The sequence below is a fragment of the Vulpes lagopus genome, chromosome 3 (assembly GCF_018345385.1).
Source record: "Vulpes lagopus strain Blue_001 chromosome 3, ASM1834538v1, whole genome shotgun sequence".
Classification (NCBI taxonomy): domain Eukaryota; kingdom Metazoa; phylum Chordata; class Mammalia; order Carnivora; family Canidae; genus Vulpes; species Vulpes lagopus.
In genome coordinates, this window is record NC_054826.1 from 140740475 (window position 1) to 140762746 (window position 22272).

At 36.3% G+C, this 22272-nt stretch overlaps 1 protein-coding gene across 2 annotated transcripts in view; it reads left to right on the top strand.

Moving 5' to 3' along the window:
- The window catches only part of DPYD (dihydropyrimidine dehydrogenase), a 798071-nt gene that overhangs the window by 32359 nt on the left and 743440 nt on the right, over positions 1–22272 (top strand). For both annotated transcript variants that reach the window (XM_041748593.1, XM_041748594.1), the window contains one exon: positions 7697–7807. In XM_041748593.1, coding sequence (XP_041604527.1) covers positions 7697–7807 — 111 coding nt within the window. The remainder of the gene's footprint in view (positions 1–7696; positions 7808–22272) is intronic.

Genomic DNA, 22272 nt, shown 5'->3' on the forward strand with positions numbered 1-22272 from the left:
AAAAAGAAATGTCTGTTGTTCAAATTACTCAGTCTGAGATTCTTTTTTTTTTTTTCCTTCTAAGAAAGAGAGTGCATGCACAAGTGGGGTGGGGAGAAGGGACTTAATCTTAAGCAGGCTCCACACCCAGTACAGAACTCCATCTCATGACACTGAGATCATGACCTGAGCCAAAGTCAAGAGTCTGTTGCTTAACTAACTGAGCCATCCAGGCACCCTTCTGTAAGATTCTTTTGTAGCAACCCAAACTGACTAATACAGTGTCTAAGTCAGAATCAGTCACCACTTTTGGCATGCTCTCTCTTATATTAGGAATTTTAAGATTAATACCAGATGTATAAGTAATGGTTTCTGGGTTTAAGTTCTCAATCTTTTCTGAAAGACAATAAAAAGACATTTATTACAATTAGAGAACACTGAGGTGCCTGGTGTATGGTGTGTATTTTGTAAGCAAAGGAAAGTCACATACTGGCAACAACTTCATGTGTCTAACCTTCCTGTGTTGAGTAAGAGTGGCATGATGAATGGGATGTTTTAAGATGCATAAACTGTTTTATTTGTGTTAACTATTTGTTCAATAGAAATGAACCAAATTCCCCAGGCAATATGACTAGCATTCTGAAGGGGCTCATTCATTTCTAGTTGATGAGTTTTTTGATGTTTTATAAATTCATCACTTTTGGTCTGACCTTTCTCTAGAAGGAATTGTAATATGAATTTACCCAAACATGTTGAGACCAAAGGTCCATGAGTTATATACTGTTGTATGTATTATAAAATGACATCTGCATTTCTATTTATATGTAGTGGATTTAAAAAACCTATATTTGAATTTCATGACCCTTCCACACTGCCATTTTAATTTGTGAAGAGCATATTGCATTTAGAGGCATCTCCTTTTGAAATTGTAGGCATAGGGCACAGATAAATTCAGAATCAATGATTTGGTTTCACCTGGATACAGCTGTTTTTTCTTACTGTTTCATTTATAGTTAACTTTTAACCTGTTTCCTTCATCTCTTAATTTTTTTATGACTTCATCTTTTTTAATACTCCTGTACTTAAAAAAAAATACTCCCTTGTATATATTCAAACTTGGAAGTAAAAGAACACGAATATACATTGGGTGAATGGAGCCTAAAATCTAGTTCTGTCACATACTAACTGACAACAGGTAGTAAGCACTCACAGCATGCACATTCTAGACAGTTTTATTTTATTTAATCCTCAGAACAACCAGTTTGAGGAAGGTACATTGCTAATGAACATTTTATTGTTGAAGAAAAAAGGAATTGCAAAAATAGTAGAGCTAAGATTTAAGCCCAAGTTTAACATCAGACACTATGCATATTGCTTAGTGGATACTTAATAAAATGAAAGTTGTAAGATTTAGAACTGTCATAGACTCCTTCCTTCATTGATTATTTATTAACTGCAGTGACTTAGACATTGTGCATAAAGGGAAAATTGGCCTTTGTGTGGAGCTAGTAAAATGAAAAAGAAAAAAAAAAGTTAATTGTAAAGGTAGTCCAACCTAAAGGAAAAGAAGTCTAGAATAGATATTGGCCAAAGAATAGAAATGCATTAAAATATGATGATGATGATGATGATGATGATGATGATGATGATAAAGAAAATCTGAGAGTCCCTGACCAGGACTGAATAGCATAGATTTCCAGGGTTTTCAGACTTTAGACAAATGTGTCTCATGAGTGTGGGTATAGGAAGCAAAATGAAGCTGCATTCTCTCTTCTGCTTGCAACCCAGTAGGAGAGTGAATTGTATCAGTTTTGAGATTATCCAAGAACCAAACATGCCTTTGTAAGTTCCTACAGATACTTAAACTCACACTGCATTTTGACGATGGACATTGGAAAGGGTGGGATAACTGGTTGAGATTGGGGTAAGCAAGAGACTTTTAAGTGAGTGAGTAATGAAAAGTTCAGATCTTCATTGATCAACATTTGTTAGATTATTGCCTGGATGAAACAACAAATACTGAAAAAAGCAGTAATCAATAGATAATTCTGTTTTCCTGTTAGTTGAGAATATTTATTGAGGAAAAAAATGGCAGCACAATAAAATGTTTTACTAGAATGAAGATATTAATGCCAGTTGTTAAAAAAATGAGAAAAACATGAGTTTTACTCTCATTTTTAAAATTTTTATCTGATGGAATGGGAAACAGGAGACAACTTACAGAAGACTCAGAAAAAGCCATCAAAGACAAAATTTAAGCATAACTTAAATAAGATAAATTCTCATTTACCAAGGTCAGCCTCTAAATCTAAAATGTCCAAATGTGTGTAACATGTTGATAGCTCAGCATTATAGTAATGGCTAGGATTGAAGAGGCAACATTTGCTTATAATTTAAAATGTGAAGGGTGAGGGAAGCTTAATGATGCATTATGTTTCAATAACTGGTATTGTGATATAAAACAAAGCCACATTTTTAGAAAGAGGACATTTTGGCCAAGTGGCTTCCTGCAATTGGAATTCAAGCTCTCAAATGCTACTACAGTTCCAGTATTTTTAGACTAAGACTTAATGTTTTTATTTGTGAAATGAGGGTCTGTGATTGTAGTCAATATGGGTTCCTCTTTGTACCTTCTGTGGCAGTATATAAAGACTCTCCTCAGATGCCAAATTCTAGTTTGTATGTTGTGGCATTCTTCCCAATATTTCCCAGAATACTGTTGGTAGACAACACAGTGACAACACATAACCCTGATTTGATCTCACATGTAAATCTGTGTCTGGATCATAGTCTATCATTTCTTAAACTAAATTAAATTAGTGTATTGAAAATTTCTCAAATTCTGGTTTTTGTTTTTGTTTGTTTTGCCTCCAGAATCACCAGTACATTTTTATTGTGTTACTGAAAGTGATTGAGAAAGCCCAAGGTCAAATTCTTTGTATGGGAGAAAATCTCCTCTAAGTAATATGCCTTATATCCGAAAGGGTTAACAGGCCTCTTAAAGGGCTGAATTTATTGAGAGAGGGGACCCTGTAACCCTGTTTGGATCTAGCTTTGGTCATTTCTTAGGAAGAATGCAATTTAGAACTTTCTCGTATTTAGTTATTGATGATATTGACTTTTAGTTTTAAAATGTCTTGCTTTGGAAAATTGTTTTGAACAGCCCTCTTACACTTATATTTTGAATTTTTATGTTATATCACTTTTCATTTGGGATATTAAGTCAAATTCTTGGTAACCATTCTCCACAATCCAATTTATTTTTATCCAAGATCCATTGAATTCAGCTCACTGCCTTTTCCTAAAGGTTAACCCAATATTTCATGTTATGTTATACTTTCTACTTATGTTATGTAAAAGAAAAGTTACTGTGATAAGCAGCCAATAAATTGCATTCAGAATGTTTATTCTCAAAAATTACATTACTATGCTGACATAGATAAACATAATCATTTATCACAATATGGATTGTGAAGTAAAAGCTAAAATAAATGGAACCATCTTGCCCGTTACCCAGTTTTTTTTTTTTTCCCTTTAAATGTTGGCCACAATATTTACCTTTAAAAAATGTCATCTTTTTATTTATCAGCTTGAATTAATGTAGGAGATTAGTAATGGTTCAAGGTTGAAAATGATAAAAAATACACATTTATTTTATAATAAGAAAGTGTTTTCAACTTTTATGTATAGAAATGAGATTATATTTTTTAATGTTGGCTTTTATTAATATGTTGTTTTGGCTTTATTTCATCATAAGGAATAAACCATTTAAAACTCATAGCTCTATTTGAAGTTTGTTTTCCAGAAAACCTAGACATCTGAATTGATGGATTTTGAAGAAATCTTATGTGCATTATGTATAGGAATTACTAGAAATAATCCTCATTTATATTGAGCTAATAAAGTAAGTCCCATTGATGTTTAGTAGAGTAAAAACAGTACACAATGATATCTGCTGAATGAAGAATTCAGTGACTATTATTTATTTCATAACAGCTTTTTTGAGGTATAATTCACATACCACACAATTTACTCACACAAAGTATAGAATTTAGAAGCTGTTGGTATATTTGTAGAGTTGTGTTGCCATCCCCACCATTAATTTCATCTCTCCAAAAGGAAACCATCTGCCCTTTGGCAATCACTTCATTTCCCCTTAATTCTCCAACCCTTGGGAAGCTCAGTTTACTTTCTGTCTCTACGTATTTGCCTACTCTGGACTTTTTATATAAATGAGATTTTACAATATCTGCTTTTATAACTGGCTACTCTCAGCATAATTTTTGCTATGTTCATCTATGTTGTTTGTGATTTTCCCAAATTTCTTTTTGTTATTGATATCTGATTCCATTCCATGTATGGTTTTAAAGAATTTATTGAGGCTTGTTTTATGTCCTAGCATTAAGTCTGTCACAGAGAATGTTTTGTGTACACCTGAGAAAAATGTGCATTCTGCTGTTATTGAATGGAGTGTACTATGGATAAAGTTTTGTGTATGTTAAATCTGATGCCTGTGCCCTCTGGAAGGAATTTCTGTTGTCCCCCTTTTTTTTCCTATTGTGGCACACACAATCCTGTTTCTTTGAATGTCTTGTGATTTTTTTAAATTAAGAACTGAACATTTTAGATAAAATATTATAGTGATTCTGGATATTAACTACCTCCTTTTCAAAGATGGGCCTTATTGGTGTTTGCCTATTAGTTTAGTGACTTGATGGACTATTTTCAGGAAGTCTGTTTCCCCCAAGGTGTGAACCTCCAATTGTATATGAATAGGGTGAAGTCTTGGGCCTGTGCACAATAACTCTGGGATGCTATTGGTTTTATCAGGGCTCTATATGCCTTTTCTCTCTTTGTTGTTGTTGTTGTTAAACTGCCCAAATCTGTTGGTATTACACCCAGCTCTTAGTTTCCAGTGATTGCTGGCTAATTGCTCTATTGTTTTTGACAGTACCCTGGGATATAAATTGCTCCACAGTGTGAGTCAATTAAATTTGGGCACCTACAGGAATAGTTTTTGAAGGGAGTCTTTGAGATTTCTTGTAACCCTAGGGGAGCTATCCTTTTTTTCCCCCAAACATTGTATTTTATTTCTTTTAAGATTTTATTTATTTATTTGAGAGAGAGAGAGAGAGAGAGAGAGAGAGAGAGAATGAGATTATGAGTGAACAAGCAGGAGGGCTGTTGAGTGAGAGGGAGAAGCAAGCTCCCCTCTGAGCAGGAAGCCCCATGCAGGGAGATCCCAGGACCCTGAGATCATGACCTGAACCAAAGGCAGAGGTTTAATTGACTGAGGCCCCTAGGTGTCCCTGGGAGAGCTGTTATTAACTATTTCTTTCCCTGGTTCTCTCTGGTAAACTGTCTGCCTTATGATTTAGTTTAGTGTTGTCATGAAGTGATCACGCTCCTGTTAACTGTTTGCCATCAAACTATTGTTTTGGGAGTTCCCATAGGTTTGATTTTCCCTACATACTAATTCTAGTAAAGTCAGTTCCTTTGTGGGGAGAGGGGAGCTGTCTGTTCTTATGGCATTACTCTTGCTCTGAAAAATCTCTGAGCCATAGCTAAAGAACTAGGGGTGGTTAGTGGCATGCTTCTTTTAAATTGACACTCTTGCTTTAGAGGCAAAGCACTAGTATAGACAGTAGCTTCTGATCTCAGTTTGCTTCTCCTGGCATATTAACTCCCAAATTGTGAGCAAGTTGCAGTGAGGATGATCAGGACCCCAGGATAGTGGGCATACTGTTCCTCAGGTGAAGCCTCTGTTCTATGAGTCGGGGGCTAGATGAAGCAAGGGAGCTCCTGACTTCTCAGTTGCACGTTGTAGAGTTTAATTGCTGCATAGTGGGTGTGGGTAGGGGGGTGGGTGAGAAATGCTAATAGTTTTCCCTTCTCTGGGAAATCCCACAGCCTCACCTGGAAGCTAGAAGCAGATGGACCCTTGTGTTCTTGGCTGCACTCACCTGAGGTGTAATTTCTGTCATGCTGAGCTGGGAGCAGGGAGAGTGAGCATAGGTAGGCCATCCTTCAAAAGAATAGACCTTCACTATTCTTACCAAGTTTTAGTAGATTTTTCTTGCATAAATGTTTCTTCATTTGCTGTTTGACTTTAGGATGATTCCTGGAGATTTAAATATTTTTATTTTTACTAATTTTATTGGTATGTTTGTTTTGCTCAGGAATTGATCTGCAGAGATCTTCATGCCACCATTCTAGAAGGCCTCTAGTGGTTTTCTTATAAATGATTGCTTAAGACAGGACTTTGAGGGGCACCTGGGTGGTTCAGTCAGTTAAGCATCTGCCTTTAGCTCTAATCATGATCCCTGGGTCCTGGGATTGAGCCCCATACTGGGCTCCCTGCTCAGTGGGGAATCCACTTCTTCCTCTTCCTCCGCTATTTCCCCCTGCTTGTGCTCTCTCTCTCAAATAAGAAAATAAAATCTTAAAAAAAAAAGACAGGGATCCCTGGGTGGCGCAGCGGTTTGGCGCCTGCCTTTGGCCCAGGGCGCGATCCCGGAGACCCCGGATCGAATCCCACGTCGGGCTCCCGGTGCATGGAGCCTGCTTCTCCCTCTGCCTGTGTCTCTGCCTCTCTCTCTCTCTCTCTCTGTGACTATAATAAAAAAAAAAAAAAAAAAAAAAAAGGGTTTTGAAATTCTTTATTGAGTTATTCAGGTGCCATTTAATGTATCTGCACATGTGGTTAAAAAGGTTTTCTCTGGGGATCCCTGGGTGGCTTAGCGGTTTGGTGCCTGCCTTCAGCCCTGGGCATGATCCTGGGGTCCCGGGATCGAGTCCCATATCGTGTTCCCTACATGGAACTCCTACATGGAGCTTCTCCCTCTGCCTGTGTCTCTGCCTCTCTCATGAATAAATAAATAAAATCTTAAAAAAAAAAGGTTTTCTTTTCTATATCTCATAAAATAAAGACTATTTCTGGATGAATTTGAATATAAGTGTAATGCTAAGAACTGAGTAATGCTTCTTAAGAACTGAGTTTTAAGCCAGCTCCTTCTGCATTTAATGTGAAATATCAAGCAGGTTACTTACGCACCTTGAATTTATTTGCTCATCCAAAATTTTGAGATAATAGTAGATAAGTTATAAAATTAAAAAAAAAAAAAAAAGGGATCCCTGGGTGGCGCAGCGGTTTGGCGCCTGCCTTTGGCCCAGGGTGCGATCCTGGAGACCCGGGATCGAATCCCACATCAGGCTCCCGGTGCATGGAGCCTGCTTCTCCCTCCGCCTGTGTCTCTGCCTCTCTCTCTCTCTCTGTGACTATCATAAATAAATAAAAAATTAAAAAAAAATAGTAGGTAAGTTAAATTAGGTAGAGCATGTGGAAGCAATATGTAAATTCTAAAAACTTAAAATGAAGAGTATCGTTTTAAGTTTAAATAAAATCTGCATATTTTCTGATTTCATTCTCATCTAAAAGTGCTATGTATAAAATTTATCTTAAAGAGTCTTTGGTATAGCTTATGTGATTTTTAAATCCTTCATATTCTGATCAATAAATATTCTTATAAAATCAGCGAATATATTGCCTTGTACATGATTACTTTAGATAAGCTTATTGTGGAATTACAATAGCAAAAGGAGAAAACAACATTTTTAGTATATGTCTTTGGGAGTGTATCGGGGTAATTTTAAAATAAAATTTTGATTTCTTAAAATGACAACATATATGTTTATACGTTGTTTATACTATCTTTAGAGTATCCTGGCTTTAAATCCTCGAACACAAACTCATGCAATGCTGCGTTCCACTTCGGCCAAGAAAGTAGACAAGAGACATTGGAAAAGAAATAGTGACAAAAACTGCTCTGTAAGTACCATCAATAGGTGATTTCACACTGAAAATGATCTCTTCTTACACATTATAAGGCAAAATTTTACATTTACTTTGAAAAATTAAATATGTGTAAAGCACAACTGTATTCTTTTCATATTTTATATTTGAGTAATCTCAAAAGTGTCTTTGATTTTATTCCTTTAAAATCTATTGAAACATTTAAAAAAATATGTAGTTTTAGTGTGGTACCAGAATTTATTTTCTCAAAAATCTATAAAATTTCTCTTACAATTGCTTTGTAAAATCAAAACAGAAGAAACAATGTATTGGTGAGGATGTAGAGAAAAAGGAACCCTCTTGCATTGTTTGTAGGAGTGCAAACTGGTACAACCACTGTGGAAGAGTATGGAGGTTCCTCAAACAATGAAAAATAGAATTACTATGTGATCCAGTAATTCTACTACTGGGTATTTACCCAAAGAGTATGAAAACACTAATATTAAAAGATATATGCACCCCTATGTTTATTACAGCATTATGTACAATAGCCAAACTATGGAAGAAGCTCAAGTGTCCATTGATAGATGAATGGATAAACAGTATGTGGTATATGTAAGCAATGGAATATTGATTATTCAGCCATAAAAAAGAATGAAATTTTGCCATTTGTGACAACATCGTTAGAGCTAGAGAGTATAATGCTAAGCGAAATAAATCAGTCTGAGAAAGACAAATGCCATGTAATTTCACTCACAAGTGAAATTTAAGAAACAGAACAAATGAGCAAAGGAAAAAAAAGGCAAACCAAGAAACAGACTCTTAACTATAGAGAACAAACTGATGGTTACCAGAGGGGAGGTGGCTGAGGGATGGGTGAAATAGGTGATGGGAATTAAAGAGTGTACTTACCATGATGAAAAAGATAAAATTAAGTTAAAGCCTTTAAAAATGTTTTGTATAATGACACAACGACACAGAAGAGTTTCCATATTTACAGATATTATAATTCAACTGAAGAAGAGTACACTGGTATATATAAAATGTTAAGATACACTTTTGGGAAACATATGAACAATATTTGGGGAATAGTATGAACATTTAATATTTTCAAGTGAGGTACTGGAGGACAAATGTCTGAGATTACTGATTGCTTAAATGTTATGTAACTGATTCTATGACGTTAACACAGGCTGGCAGTTTGAGACCATAAATGGGGATTAAGTACAACCTTGAAGGCAATGTTTAAAATACTGTTTTAGGGGATATATATTTTTAAATTAGGAAAGCAATGGCCTTTTTATGCAATTTCTCAAAATCAATTTCCCCAGAATTAATTTTCTCAGTTAGTGAAACAATGAATAGTATTAGCTTATTTGCATTGGCTTTTTTTGGTACTTTGCTTATACTGTCTAATATAATGATTTTATTTTATTTTATTTTATTTTATTTTTTTTTATTTATGATAGTCACAGAGAGAGAGAGAGGCAGAGAGAGAGGCGGAGGGAGAAGCAGGCTCCATGCACCGGGAGCCCGATATGGGATTCGATCCCGGGTCTCCAGGATCGCGCCCCGGGCCAAAGGCAGGCGCCAAACCGCTGCGCCACCCAGGGATCCCTAATATAATGATTTTAGTTTATTTTTCTTTCTTTCTTCCTTACATATGAACTCTTTGGTGATGGAAATTAAAATATTTGTATGTATTCATGTGATTTTTAAAATTTTCTTGTCACTGGACACCCAGCAAAGTTTATTTTAAATGCAAAAAGGAACTAGAAATACAAAGAATGTGATTTGAGATGATAACACAGCCACTTAATAGCAAACCTGGATTTGGAGTTCAGTTGTACATTTGGATGAGTTTTGCTTTCCACTGTGAGGTCTCTGAAAGGAGACTAGTGTGGACAAAATTGATCATTAAATCAAATAATAGACTAATGCTAAGGCATGATCTTATATTATGATGTGAATAAAGAAATCATGTAAATTTCAAATTTAGAAAACTCTCAAAGATTATTAAATCTAAATCATTTTGAAGGTATGAGAACTCTGATCCAGATAAATTGTATGACTTCTCTAAGGTCTCATTTACATATAATTAAACTATTTATGGTAAGGGTTTTATTGAGAAAGACTTCCTCTTTCTCTTATCATTTTTATTATTTTTATTTTAGGATTTTACTCCAAATGTTATTCTGTAAACTGTCTCATTCATATATATGTGTGTGTGTGTGTGTGTGTGTGTGTGTGTTTATAATTGACAAAGATGTAGTGAGATGGGCTTTCTACATTAAATATATATTGGCACAAATTCTGAGAAAAGCAATTTGACAGTATTTTTGACAATATCCATCAACACCTGTGTCAGTTTGCCAGGGCTGCCATAACAAAGTACCATTGACTGGGTGGCCTAAAGAACAGAAATTCTCAATATTCTGAAGGCTGGGAATCTGAGATTAAGGTGTTACCAGGGTTATTTTATTCTGGTTTTTCCTTTAGTTTTCATATGGTCTTCCCTCGATGTGCCTGTGTCCAAATTTCCTCTAATAATGATACCAATCATACTAGAATAGAGCCTCCCTTAATGACCTCATTTTAATTCAATTATCCCTGTAAAGACTGTCTCCAAATACAGTTATATTCTGAGATACTGCAGGTTAGGACTCCAACATATGAATTTGGGGGGATATGGTTCAGTCCATATCAATATCTTTAAACTAACAAACCCTTACACTCAATAATTCATTTTCTAGTAAACTATCCTAAACAAAGAATTAGGAATGCAGGTAAAGAATGAAGTAGAATGAAGCTTATTCCTACATTACTTATTTAGTAGGGAAAAATGTGGGGGAAAACCCACTGAATTGCAATCATTGAGTTATAGTGAAATTAATTAGGGCAGATCCATTCAGTGGTAAATTGTGCAACCATGGAAATTATTTTTAAAATAATTAATAATCTGGAAAAATAAAATCTATATTACAAGGAAAAGGCATGAAGCATTATACTTGAGAATGATTGTATGCACTTACACACCAAGACACACAAAAAAATATAATGGAATGTTAATAGTGATTAGCTTTGTCTTCTAAGCACTTTTGTATATTTCAGGTCTTCTGCGATAAGCAAGTATTAATAGAAAATGAAAGCTAAAACATCAGATTTATTGCTCTGGATGTATACCATTTTGAAAATTCTATTTGACACACTTGTATTTAAAAAAGAGCCGTGAAGTCATACCCAAAGTGGAAATATGGAGCTAGGGATGAAAGTTATTCTCAGTGCAGTTAAAGAATGTGGTTCCTTTCCTTTTCATTATTCTTTGTGTTTGCATGAAGAACTGATTAAAAGATTAAACTATAACCAAAAGATATGATTTATTTTTTAATTTGTAAATGTTTATACTTGTGTTTTATAATCATTCATCAAAATTACAAAGCCTTAAATGTATATAAAGCAAACATAAGACTTTGAAAGGTAGAGAGAGGGCCAACTAGCTAGAGAAATGCAACATAAAGAATGAAACAGTAGTGAGTTTCCTGGGGTTTCTTTTTCCTGCATTTATCCCAGTCTTGATGGGGGGTCAGCTGGCTCAGTCATTAGATCATGCTACTCTTGATCTTGGGGTCATTAATTCAAGCTCCACGTTGGGTGCAGAGCTTACTTAAATCAACTAATAAAAGAATAAAAATAAAATTTAAAAGTGCCTTGGAAAAAATGGAAATAATAAAATAGATAAATAAAATGAAGAAATATCCTGGTCTTGGAGCTAAAAAAATTGGAGAACTGGAAATGCTAACTTCATTCACACACACACACACACACACACACACACACACACACACACACCGAAGTTCCTAACAATAGTCTGCTCTCTCTGGCTAAAATACCAGGCAAAAAAACCTTCAGACAGTAACTTCTCTACTCTAGCCAAACACAGCAAGAAAACCTGTGATCCCGATCCCTGTATATTCCATAAAGCCTGAGTAGGGAACCTAGACTTCTGCTCTGTGATGAGATGAGATGTCCACATACCTCTGCTGGGTGAAAGAATAGGGAGCCAGTCCTTTTATCCCCATTAGCTAGCTAGTAGCCTCGTGGGTCCACGTCCCCACTTAGTTACCCTCTGTGATAGTGGAGAGACCACTGGAATTCTGCTACTATCCAGAGGAAGGGAAAAAAGAGAGCAGGGCTGAAAAATACTATAAAAGGAAATTGCTAAAATCTTTCCAAATTTAAGGATGCCTGGGTGGCTCAGTGGTTGAGCATCTGCCTTTGGCCCAGGGTGTGATCCTGGAGTCCCTGGATCGAGTCCCACATCGGGCTCCATGCATGGAGCCTGCTTCTCCCTCTGCCTGTGTCTCTGCTTCTCTCTCTCTCTCTATGGGTCTCTCATGAATAAATAAATTTAAAAAATTCCAAATTTGGCAAGAAACATAAACCTATAGATTCCCAAACCTGAGTGAAACATGAAGAAATGCATAGCAAGATATGTCATAATTAAACTTCTGGAAGCTTAAGACAAAGACAGTATCCTGAAGGAAGCAAGCCAGTCCACTTGCTTTAAGGCAGGGGTGACTCCTGTGGGCTCTTATGCTCCTGAACCTTGCCCTGTTGCTCTGGCTATGACAGTCAGTGGTACTGTAGATAGTACCACTGACTACATCCTTACTTTGCAAATTTCCCTCCTTCCTACCCTCCTTTACTCCTCTTGTCCTTTTCCTGAATAGCACTTACTCCGTAAATCACCTGCACCCAAATCCCTGTCTCAAATTTTGCTGTTAGGGAAAATCAATTTAAATTGCTAAACAGAGTCAAATCCTGGGGCATTATCAGCAGCACTTCATACAGAAAGTTGCTCTCTCTTTCCTGAAATATTTTTTTCCTTTTTGCTTGCAGGACATCAAACTCCCTTATTAGTATCTCCTTGGCTTATTGGTTATTCCTCATCTTTTCACCCCTAAATATTAGCATGCCCAGGCTTAGATCATTCTCTCTCAGAGACTCATTATGTTGGTGATCTCATTTTTCATCCTCACTTCAAACGCTGTCTATAACCAGAATCTTACTCTAACCACCTTCACCACTACCAACCTTTCTAAGCCGGTACCATTATCTCTCATCTGGTTTGTTTCAATAGCCTTGAAACAATTTCTATGCTTTTGCCTTTCCTAGTAGAATCTCTTCTTAATACACATGAGAATCCTTTTCAAATTTCTGTGCTCAGAGTCTTGCAGTGGTTTTTTTCAGCTCGCTTGGAGTTTGCACAATTTCCTTGTACAATTGTCACCTCAGCAGGGCCTTCTCTGGCCACTCTTTAAAACTTGAAGACTGTCCCCCTCTGAGCTGTCCTTAGACTTCTCTGCTTATTTTTTCTTCTATCACTCATCACTGATATACTTTGTTTTTCACTCACTAATTTGTTTATTTTCTGTCTCTTTCCACTGGAATATAAAGTCCAAGAGGTCGGGGGTTTTTGTGTTTTGTTCATCATGTGTTGTTTTTCATAAACCATGTTCTCAGCTTCTAGAACAGTTGGTGCTCACTAAATGTCTTTTGGATGAATGCATGAGTGTATATGACCCTTCTTTTACGTATTCTTTATATACTAGGCATAAGGATTACATATTTTCTTGTGTTGTACTGTAGTATCCAGAGTACCTTTGCATGTTACATTTGGTTTTTATCATGATGAAGTGGACAACTCAGAATTGCCTTCTTGTTTTATGGATTAGACTCTACTGAAAATGCTAAATGATTTACTTGAATTTATAATCAAATCACTTAATGTTGCTAGATCTAGAATTCGGGTCATCTGGTTCTAGTGCATCTTTTCAGTATATTACCTGGCCTCTTTAGGAAAGACAAGTAAGATTATTCGAAACTGGAATCATCAAGATAAAATGTGGATTGTGGTTGTTGTCACATTTTTGTTTTTTACTAATAATCTTTATCATTTCTGAAGGTAAAGAGATCATTTTCAACTGACTTCCTGACCACCAAATACAAAGGTTTTATTTTTTTATGCTTATTTTGCTTGATTTTTCTAATAACTATTTTGCTTTGGTTTTATAATTTTGTTTTGATTTAGTTCAGATAATCACTGACTTATTACTCTTTGCATAGGTGAATCAGGGTTGTGGGTTGGGTTTCTTTAAATTCCCAGGGAAGAAGGTTTTCTTGAGCCATTGTATAGTCTTCTGTCCAGATCTGCCTGTCTTTTGTCCATTTTGGTCCTGGAAACAGCCATATTTCAGATACTGTACTGAATGCCACTCAAAAATGAATGAATCACAAATTATAGTCTAAAATTGTCTATTAAAATAGATAGAGGTTTAGTTTTAATAAACAAATTTATAGGCTTCTTAGAAGATAGGCCTCTGACCATAAAAGAGCTCTGCAAATGGCAGTTCTGAAATTTTTTTATTCAGGAATTTCTTCCCTTGGCAGGTTGATACCATTCTAGTACTAATTGGAAATTCTGAATTCAGTAGGGGATTTAAACTGGCAAATGTGTTTATACTGGTTAATGAAGCACGAAGCAGTTATTTCCAGTATCTTTTAAGCAGGTGTTCCATAACTGCTGTTTATTTTTGCCATTTTTGAAAATGTTGAACTGTCCTAATTACATAAATATTTTGCACTCATTTTCCATTAGCAATTTTTGAAGACCAGATAATGTTACAAATCAGAAAACTGGGTGAAAATAAAAAGGGAAGGCAATTAAAGACAGCCAATTATTAGACATCCTGTCCAGGATTCCACTATTGCATGGTAGAACCAGAGGTTGCACTCGTGCAAACTGGCACCAGAACTTTTTAATTAAAGTTGCTTGAATAGTAAATAAAAATAAATCATTGACTTTTTTTTATTCTGGGAAATAACTATAGTAACATATAGGTTTTGATAAATTCTTGTTTTTCTTTGTGAGACTCACAATCTTAGTCACTATTTTTGTTTTTGTCTTTATTGCCTCTTTATAACGGGCCAGCCATTGCATGATTTACCACAGTAGGATGAAGATGAATTTGATTGACATAGACCTTGCCAAGAAGTTTTCACGTTCTTTTTGAAGACAAATATCAATAAATAACAATAGTATACTTCCAAAGGAAGAACCATGAAGGAGTTTTAATTATCAGTGTGATTCAGTCAAATTTGCCTTTGACTGAATTTGTCTAACTTTCATAGTGGAAGATGGATTTAACAAGGAAAATGGAAGGCAAGATTCAGAATGGTATAGAAGGCTAGAAAAAAGAAGACAGGGTAGTGGGTATGTAGGAGAGAAGATAAACTTGGATATATTTAGGAGGTCTCAGTCTGGTTGGGCTGTTCCAGCAAAAAATATCATAGACTGGTGGCTTAAACAACAAGTATTTATTTCTCATACTTCTCTAGGCTGAGAGGTCTAACATCAGGGCACTGGCAGATGAGGTATCTGGTGAAGGCCTGCTTCTAGGTTCATAGATGACTGTTTCTTTTGTTGTTGTTGTTGTTTTTTTTTGTTTTTTTTTGTTTTTTTTTTTTTTTGGTTTGTCCTCACATGGCAGAAGGGATAAGAGAAATTTCTGGAGTTCCCTTTATAAGGGCACTAATCCATTCATGAGGACTCTACCTTCATAACCTCATCACTTCTTGTAGGCCCCATCTCATATCATCACATTGGGGGTTAGGATTTCAATATAGGAATTTGGGCGGGGACACAAACATTCAGTCCATAACAGGAGGTAAAATAAATATAACTTGGGAGTTTACTTTATGTATGCATTTAGTTGTTTATAAGATAAATTGAGAGAAATTGTGAGTTCAGTTTGTGACCTTTTGTTTCTTGTACCTGTGGGATATCCCATTTAAAGTTGTAGCTAAATACAAAGAATCAGGAATAGAGATGAAGAGTTTTGAATCATCAGAGTATATGTGGTTTTAAAAGCTTGTGGATAGAGTTACCCAGGAAGAATGTGCAAAGTGGGAAGTGTTTGGAGCTTAGATCTTTGAGAACTTTGGGTGGGATTAGAGGGAAGCAAGTGAGATACTGACTTGGGGTACAAAATGTAAAGGGCACCAAAAGACTCTGTAAGCAAGATAAATAATACAAAAATATATAAAACATGTATATAGGAGAATACCTCTTTCCTATGCCTCAGGCTCCAGTATGGTTTAGCAGGACATTGAATACCAGAGTGGCAAGGGCAGTAGAGATGAGAATTAAGAGGCACCATGTGCGGTTAGAGGAGAGGCATGAAAGAATAGTGAGAGAGTTCCTACAAGGAAGAAGTCAGTGTATTTTCCCTCCAATATATGATTTCCAAATGTGGTTACTTTTTGTACTTTGAAAATTATCCTTATGATTTACTTTGTGTGCTGGAGTCTGTTTTTCCTTCTCAAGCTTACATAACTATTAAGGAACAGAACCTATATAGTTAATAAAGTTGTCACTCAACCTCATCTAGAAAAGGAAGGTAAGATCATTCCTGCTTCGATAACCAGCTACCTGGCTCTGTTAAACTTGATATCGAATGCAGGTTCCACTGTTGGTACATAGCAAATTCATAATATGAATCCTTTTTGTAAACTCCAAAGTTAAATGAATGACCAGATTCACAGTAAGAAAGCATCCCTGTCCTACCCTCACCTCCTCTTACACCATATTTTAAAACAACTTCTCAAGCTTGAGCTTGCTTTTCTGGTTGCTGACAGTAGCATTCTTCCAGAAATAGACTCAGTGCCTGAAGGAGTTTCTGAAGTAAAATAACCAAAACCAAGATTCTTTGCAACTTAATGCCTTCTTTGATAGGTGAAAAATGCATTGTTTGTATGGAGAATACAACTATCAGACTAGAAACCCAGGCATATAGAAAATATAATCTCCCTTATTTTTCTGTAATCAAATCTAATTTTTCTTTTGAGCTTTTCCAAGAATAGAAACTTAGTCATTTAGTCACTTTCATGAGTTTCTCTTCTGCTGGTCCTCCTGCCCCTCCTTAGTTCTCTGGGCTAACATCTGACTTCCCTTGGATTTGGTAACAAGTGTGGTAGATAAGGTGAGCCCAGCTGATTTTTCATTATATCTTTCAAGTTAATAACCAATCATGGGGGATGTGGAGTCATCCTTCATTCCCTTTCACCAGATCCCTTCCTGTTCTCCACCCTACTTTTAAGTGACTGTTGATTGCAAAACTGTCCTAATGTTCCACTCAACACTTGGGGTCAGGAAATTTCATAGTTCAGTCACCTCTTCTCAGGGCTTCATCACAGTTTCTCCAGCTCCTGATTTCCATGTACCTGGCTAGTATTTGCCATCCCTCTATGCCTACCCTGAGGCATAGAGGATCATTGTGTACCCTGAGGAACTGGGCAATGATCCTTTTTTTCTGAGATCTACCAATATTTCTGGGCTCTCCCCTTTCCTGTGTATCTTCATCTTGTCTTTCCATTCCTAAGATATTCATATAGTTTAGATGGGAAGATAAGAGTGGAGAAAAATACTACTTTTAACTCATCACACATTTCCTTCTAAATCCATTGTCAGTCACTCAGGTTCTTTCAGATTTCTTGAAAATGTGACTTCCAAAATCTTAAGTCTCAGAGAAACACTCTTTTTTTCATTGCTTTCTGTGGTTACATCTTTTTCTTCAAGAAATGAAAACCAGTGGCCTTACTTCCTAACGTGCAAATTTTAGGAATTATGGTAAAACTTCCTCATCCCATAAAGTCTGATTTTGAATTTGGATTTAACAGAATTGGTGATTATTTCCTATTTTCTATCCAGCAAGTTCTCAAATGAGGTCTGTCAGAGGAGGGGAGAGAGGGCAGAGTAATTTCTATTTTGGGTCAGAGAAAGTAAGAAAGAAGGATTAAGACTGGCAAGGCCATGGGGCTCCTGGATGCCTCAATTGGTTAAGCATTGGACTCTTGATTTCGGCTTGGGTCATGGTCTCAGGGTCTTGAGATCAAGGTCACATTGGGCTCAATGGGGAGTCTGCTTGAGACTCTTTCTAAAATAAATAAATAAATCTTAAAAAAAAAAAAAGACAGGCAAGATCATTTAGAACCCCACATTGGGAAATTTAGATGGTACTTAGAAGACTCTGAAAGTGAGTACTTCCTTAAATTTTGTGCCATATGTGTCTCACTTACTTCACTGTAGTACTGGCTCTGAAAACAGCTGCAAATCAAAGGACTGTTCTGGAGGTACCAGGCAGCTGCAGGACCTAGGGATGCTCCAATGAGTGGTTTAAACTTAGGTAGCAACTGGCAACCTGCAGTAGAGACTCAGTAATGTTATCACACATTATATATTATTGGAATTTTTGGAATCGTTAATATGGTACTATTTTATTTTATGTTATAAGACCAGTTGTCCTGCTACATGCATTGAGAACATTGTAATGAGTTAGAAAAAAAATAAGTTTGCGGGCAGCCAGGGTGGCTCAGTGGTTTAGCTCCGCCTTCAGCCCAGGGTGTGGTCCTGGAGACCCAGAATCAAGTCCCAAGTCGTGCTCCCTGCATGGAGCCTGCTTCTCCCTCTGTCTGTGTCTCTGCCTCTCTCTCTCTCTTTCTCTGTGTCTCTCATGAATAAATAAATAAAATCTTTAAAAAAAATAAGTTTGTTTTTAAATAAGTGTATATTAAGTGATCTTTATTGGACAATGTCTTTCAAACTTCTAACAAAGGTAAGAAGTGATCACTATATAGCTTTAGTAATTAATTTTATGTGTGTATTAGAATAGACATTCATTTGAAGAAACTATTTGATCCTTTAAAGAAAAATCAAGTTTAAAGTTCAGCAGAGGGAAAAAATTACAGAAGGAAAAATATACTGTGACACATGGATTTCAAGAGGAGAATTTTGGGTGATCTCAATTTTCTTTAAGAATACAAAATATAGAGATCCCTGGGTGGTGCAGTGGTTTAGCACCTGCCTTTGGCCCAGGGCGCGATCCTGGAGACCTGGGATCGAATCCCATGTCGGGCTCCTGGTGCATGGAGCCTGCTTCTCCCTCTGCCTGTGTCTCTGCCTCTCTTTCTCTCTCTGTGTGACTATCATTAAAAAAAAAAAAAAAAGAATACAAAATATACCCTGAATCAGTAGTTAAAATATGAAATCATTGATCAGTTTTCATTGTCTGTATATGAGATATGAACTCTGAAAAGTATCTCCTGAACATTTTTGGACATTAATCCAATGGCTGGAAATAAGTTACTTTTCATAGCAGTGAACCCTCCTAAAGAATTAATGCGTCACATTTTTCTGTATTCCAACACTACTATAGATCAATTATTCTACCTAATTTTCAGAATTAGATTGTATAAATATTTACTTGGAGTCTGCCTTATATAGTTTCATTAATTATGAAATATTAATGACAGCCCTACTATGTGCCTGCCACTGTGAAAAGTGGTGGGGAAAGGGACAAACATTTTTTCTTGCCCTGACAACTTATACGGTCTTTCTCACAAGAATTGAAGTCATTCACAATCAAGTGTGGCAGGGGCAGGCAAATGTGGGAGTTATAGCTGTGGAATCCGGTCTCAGGATTCAATATTGGCCTCCCTGTGGAAGCAGAATTTAAGTTGAAAATACAGATAGAAGAGGAAAAGAAGAAGAGGGATCCCACCATAATGGAGAACTTGTATTGGAAAAACTTGAGATGAGGGGGCATACTGAGTGCCACCTACTGAAACAATTTCAGCACTGTGTGGCTGAAATGTACAGTGTGAGGGTAAGTACCAAGTAATGAGACAGAAGAGGTCAGCAAAGATGAGTACAAGTAACAATAACACTGATAATGGTGAAGATGATATTAATACTGTATTGAAAAGTTCTATAATCTGCTGATTTCATTAAGAGAAGTGCATGTCATCAAACTAAGGAAGTGCACTCTTTGCTACACGCTGTAATTTAGAGTTTTGTCACCTACGAGGTTTTTTTCTTTGTGTGTATGTGTTTTCTTGGTGCTTCGTTCCACACAGAGACTAGTATTGTCAGGGATTTATTCTCCAGCAGAAATATGTAATAAAATGTTAATTGACTAAAAGGAAGAAAAGTGTTAACTCTTGATTTCCTGAGGCTGTTACAAGAGAGCTTTGCTTTAATTATTTATTTCACACTGATCACAACTTTCTCCATATCCATGTGACACACAAATTAAACTCGTTTGTAATTGTCAGCCATCAGCCCCATTACTTTTATTTTGCTCGTCTTTAGTTTGAAATTTTATAGTGGTTAAGTGGTGTTCTTATTCTTTTTTTAAATCAACTTTATTGTTGATTAGGATGGAGTATAGTTATCTGGTCAGGGTTTAAGTTGAACTGGAAAAAAAACTTTCCCGTAAGGGTAAGATGTGTTTCTTTGGTTCTGTTAGCAAAAAGAAAGAAAACTTTTCCTTTTAAAGCTAGCTTCCTTATCTTTGAAGTTGTTTTTTTTTTCTTTTTTTTATGAAAGACAGTGGAGCCAAAAGGGATGACCTATCAGTAGAAATATTGGTTAAAAGTTAGCTAGAGAGGGCAGCCCCGGTGGCTCAGTGGTTTAGTGCTGCTTTCAGCCTAGGGCGTGGTCCTGGAGACCTGGGATCAAGTCCCATCTCCGGCTCCCTGCATGGAGCCTGTTTCTCCCTCTGCCTGTCTCTCTGCCTCTCTCTCTCTCTCTCTCTCTCTGTGTGTGTCTCTCGTGAATAAATAAATAAAATCTTAAAAAAAAAGTTAGAGAGACAAACTAATTGGTTTCAGGTATTGGTTCTACCATTTACTAGCTGTGTGATCTTGAATAAATGCCTATGTCTCTTCCTGGCTCCATTTCCTCTTCTGCAAAATAGGAGACTAATAGAATCTACCTGGTACATTTGCTATTGGGATTAAATGATTCAGTTTGCATAGTATATTTAAGACAGTGTCTGGCATATATATAATCCTCAACAAGTGTTAATTATCATTATTATCATTGAAGCATTGATGATCCCAGGTCTGTTTCTGTTACTACACATGTAGGTCCATCATGACAGTGGATACAGAACAGCATAACTAAATATGGAAACAACATGGAGGGGTAATGAACAGGAAGATATTAAGAACGGTAATGAAAAACAGAACATTTCTATATTGCTCAGAAATTTCCTGGCAGCACATTGTGTATGCATTGGGGGCAGTGTATGTGTGTGTGAGAGAGAGACGGACAGATAGAGATAGGGAGAAACAGAAACAGACAGCAGCTTTTTGTGAACACTGACTAATATATGCATAAAGTAGGAATGAATTATCTTCCTGTGAATTTTTTTTGTCACATTTTCCTTTCTCCAAAAATTCTTCAATGTGATGCCTTGGTCCTGCCCACTTTCACCAGTCGATAGGTCTGTGTTAACCTGGGCACTCTAACCCTGGCTGATTCTTCCTACCTGAGTCCCTACAGAGTACTGAATGCTAACCTAAAATGTGCCTCTGTCTTAGAGTGCCTTGAGAATGAAATATTTTCTTTCAATATTTGACAAGGGAGTTTCTCTTTGGAGATGTTGTTCATATGGATTGGACATTAGTCTACGAATATTGAGAAGGGATCCAAAAGATCTGAAACCAAACTGATTTGTTTATACAGAAATCCTCTGGGTAGTCATAATATTAAACTGGAATTGTGTGATGTATTGTAGGGCAATAAGTACTATATAATAAAGCAGATGTGTGTTAAGACTATGTCTATAAAAACAGAATATGTATATTTTAAAAGATATTAATGAAGCATATTACTGTATTTGCAAATAAGAAATATCTTTGCATATAGGAAAATAGAATGCTCTGAACAAAAGAAATCAGCTAAATTGTCTTTAGAGCCTAATAGTATATTTTACCTTTGCAAAACATTTATTTGGTGCTCATAGCAAATAAATATGCGAGTTTTGCTGTTTTCCGAATGGGCATACAATGGCAGCTGTCTTTCTAATCGTTCCCCTATTCAGACACTAATCGGTGGAACCTACATAGAATGCTAGACGACTGAATAGGTAGACAATGGCAGCAGCGTTTTTAATCACAGTTCTATTCAAGCACTAATCGGAGTGATGATTAAGGGACATTAGAGGGAGCACTTTGACATCTGATCCTTTGAACCGATGTCTGTGCAGGCTGCACTCCACAGAGCTCACTTGGCCAGACTGATTTCCTTAAATAAAGTGCTGTGATTTGCAATGTAGGAAATATTACATTAGAGCCTATTGAAATGATTAGGAATTGAGGAGCTTTTCTTTCAGTGGGGATTTGGTGTATGCTGTATACTCACAAAACTCAGAACATTAATGTTTCATACATTACTCTGAGTATCAGGGACCATTGAAAAATTGCATGAAAAAGACTCTCTTGTAGTCACATTCAGAATTGAATATGAATGGAAATATGGGAAATATGGAACTCTGCTGTCATAGTCCTCAATTATGGAAATTTCTGAATTTAAAAATATTTGGATTTTCATATAACCCAGTCAAGATCAGCACAGCCTAACTGCATTGCATTTTTTA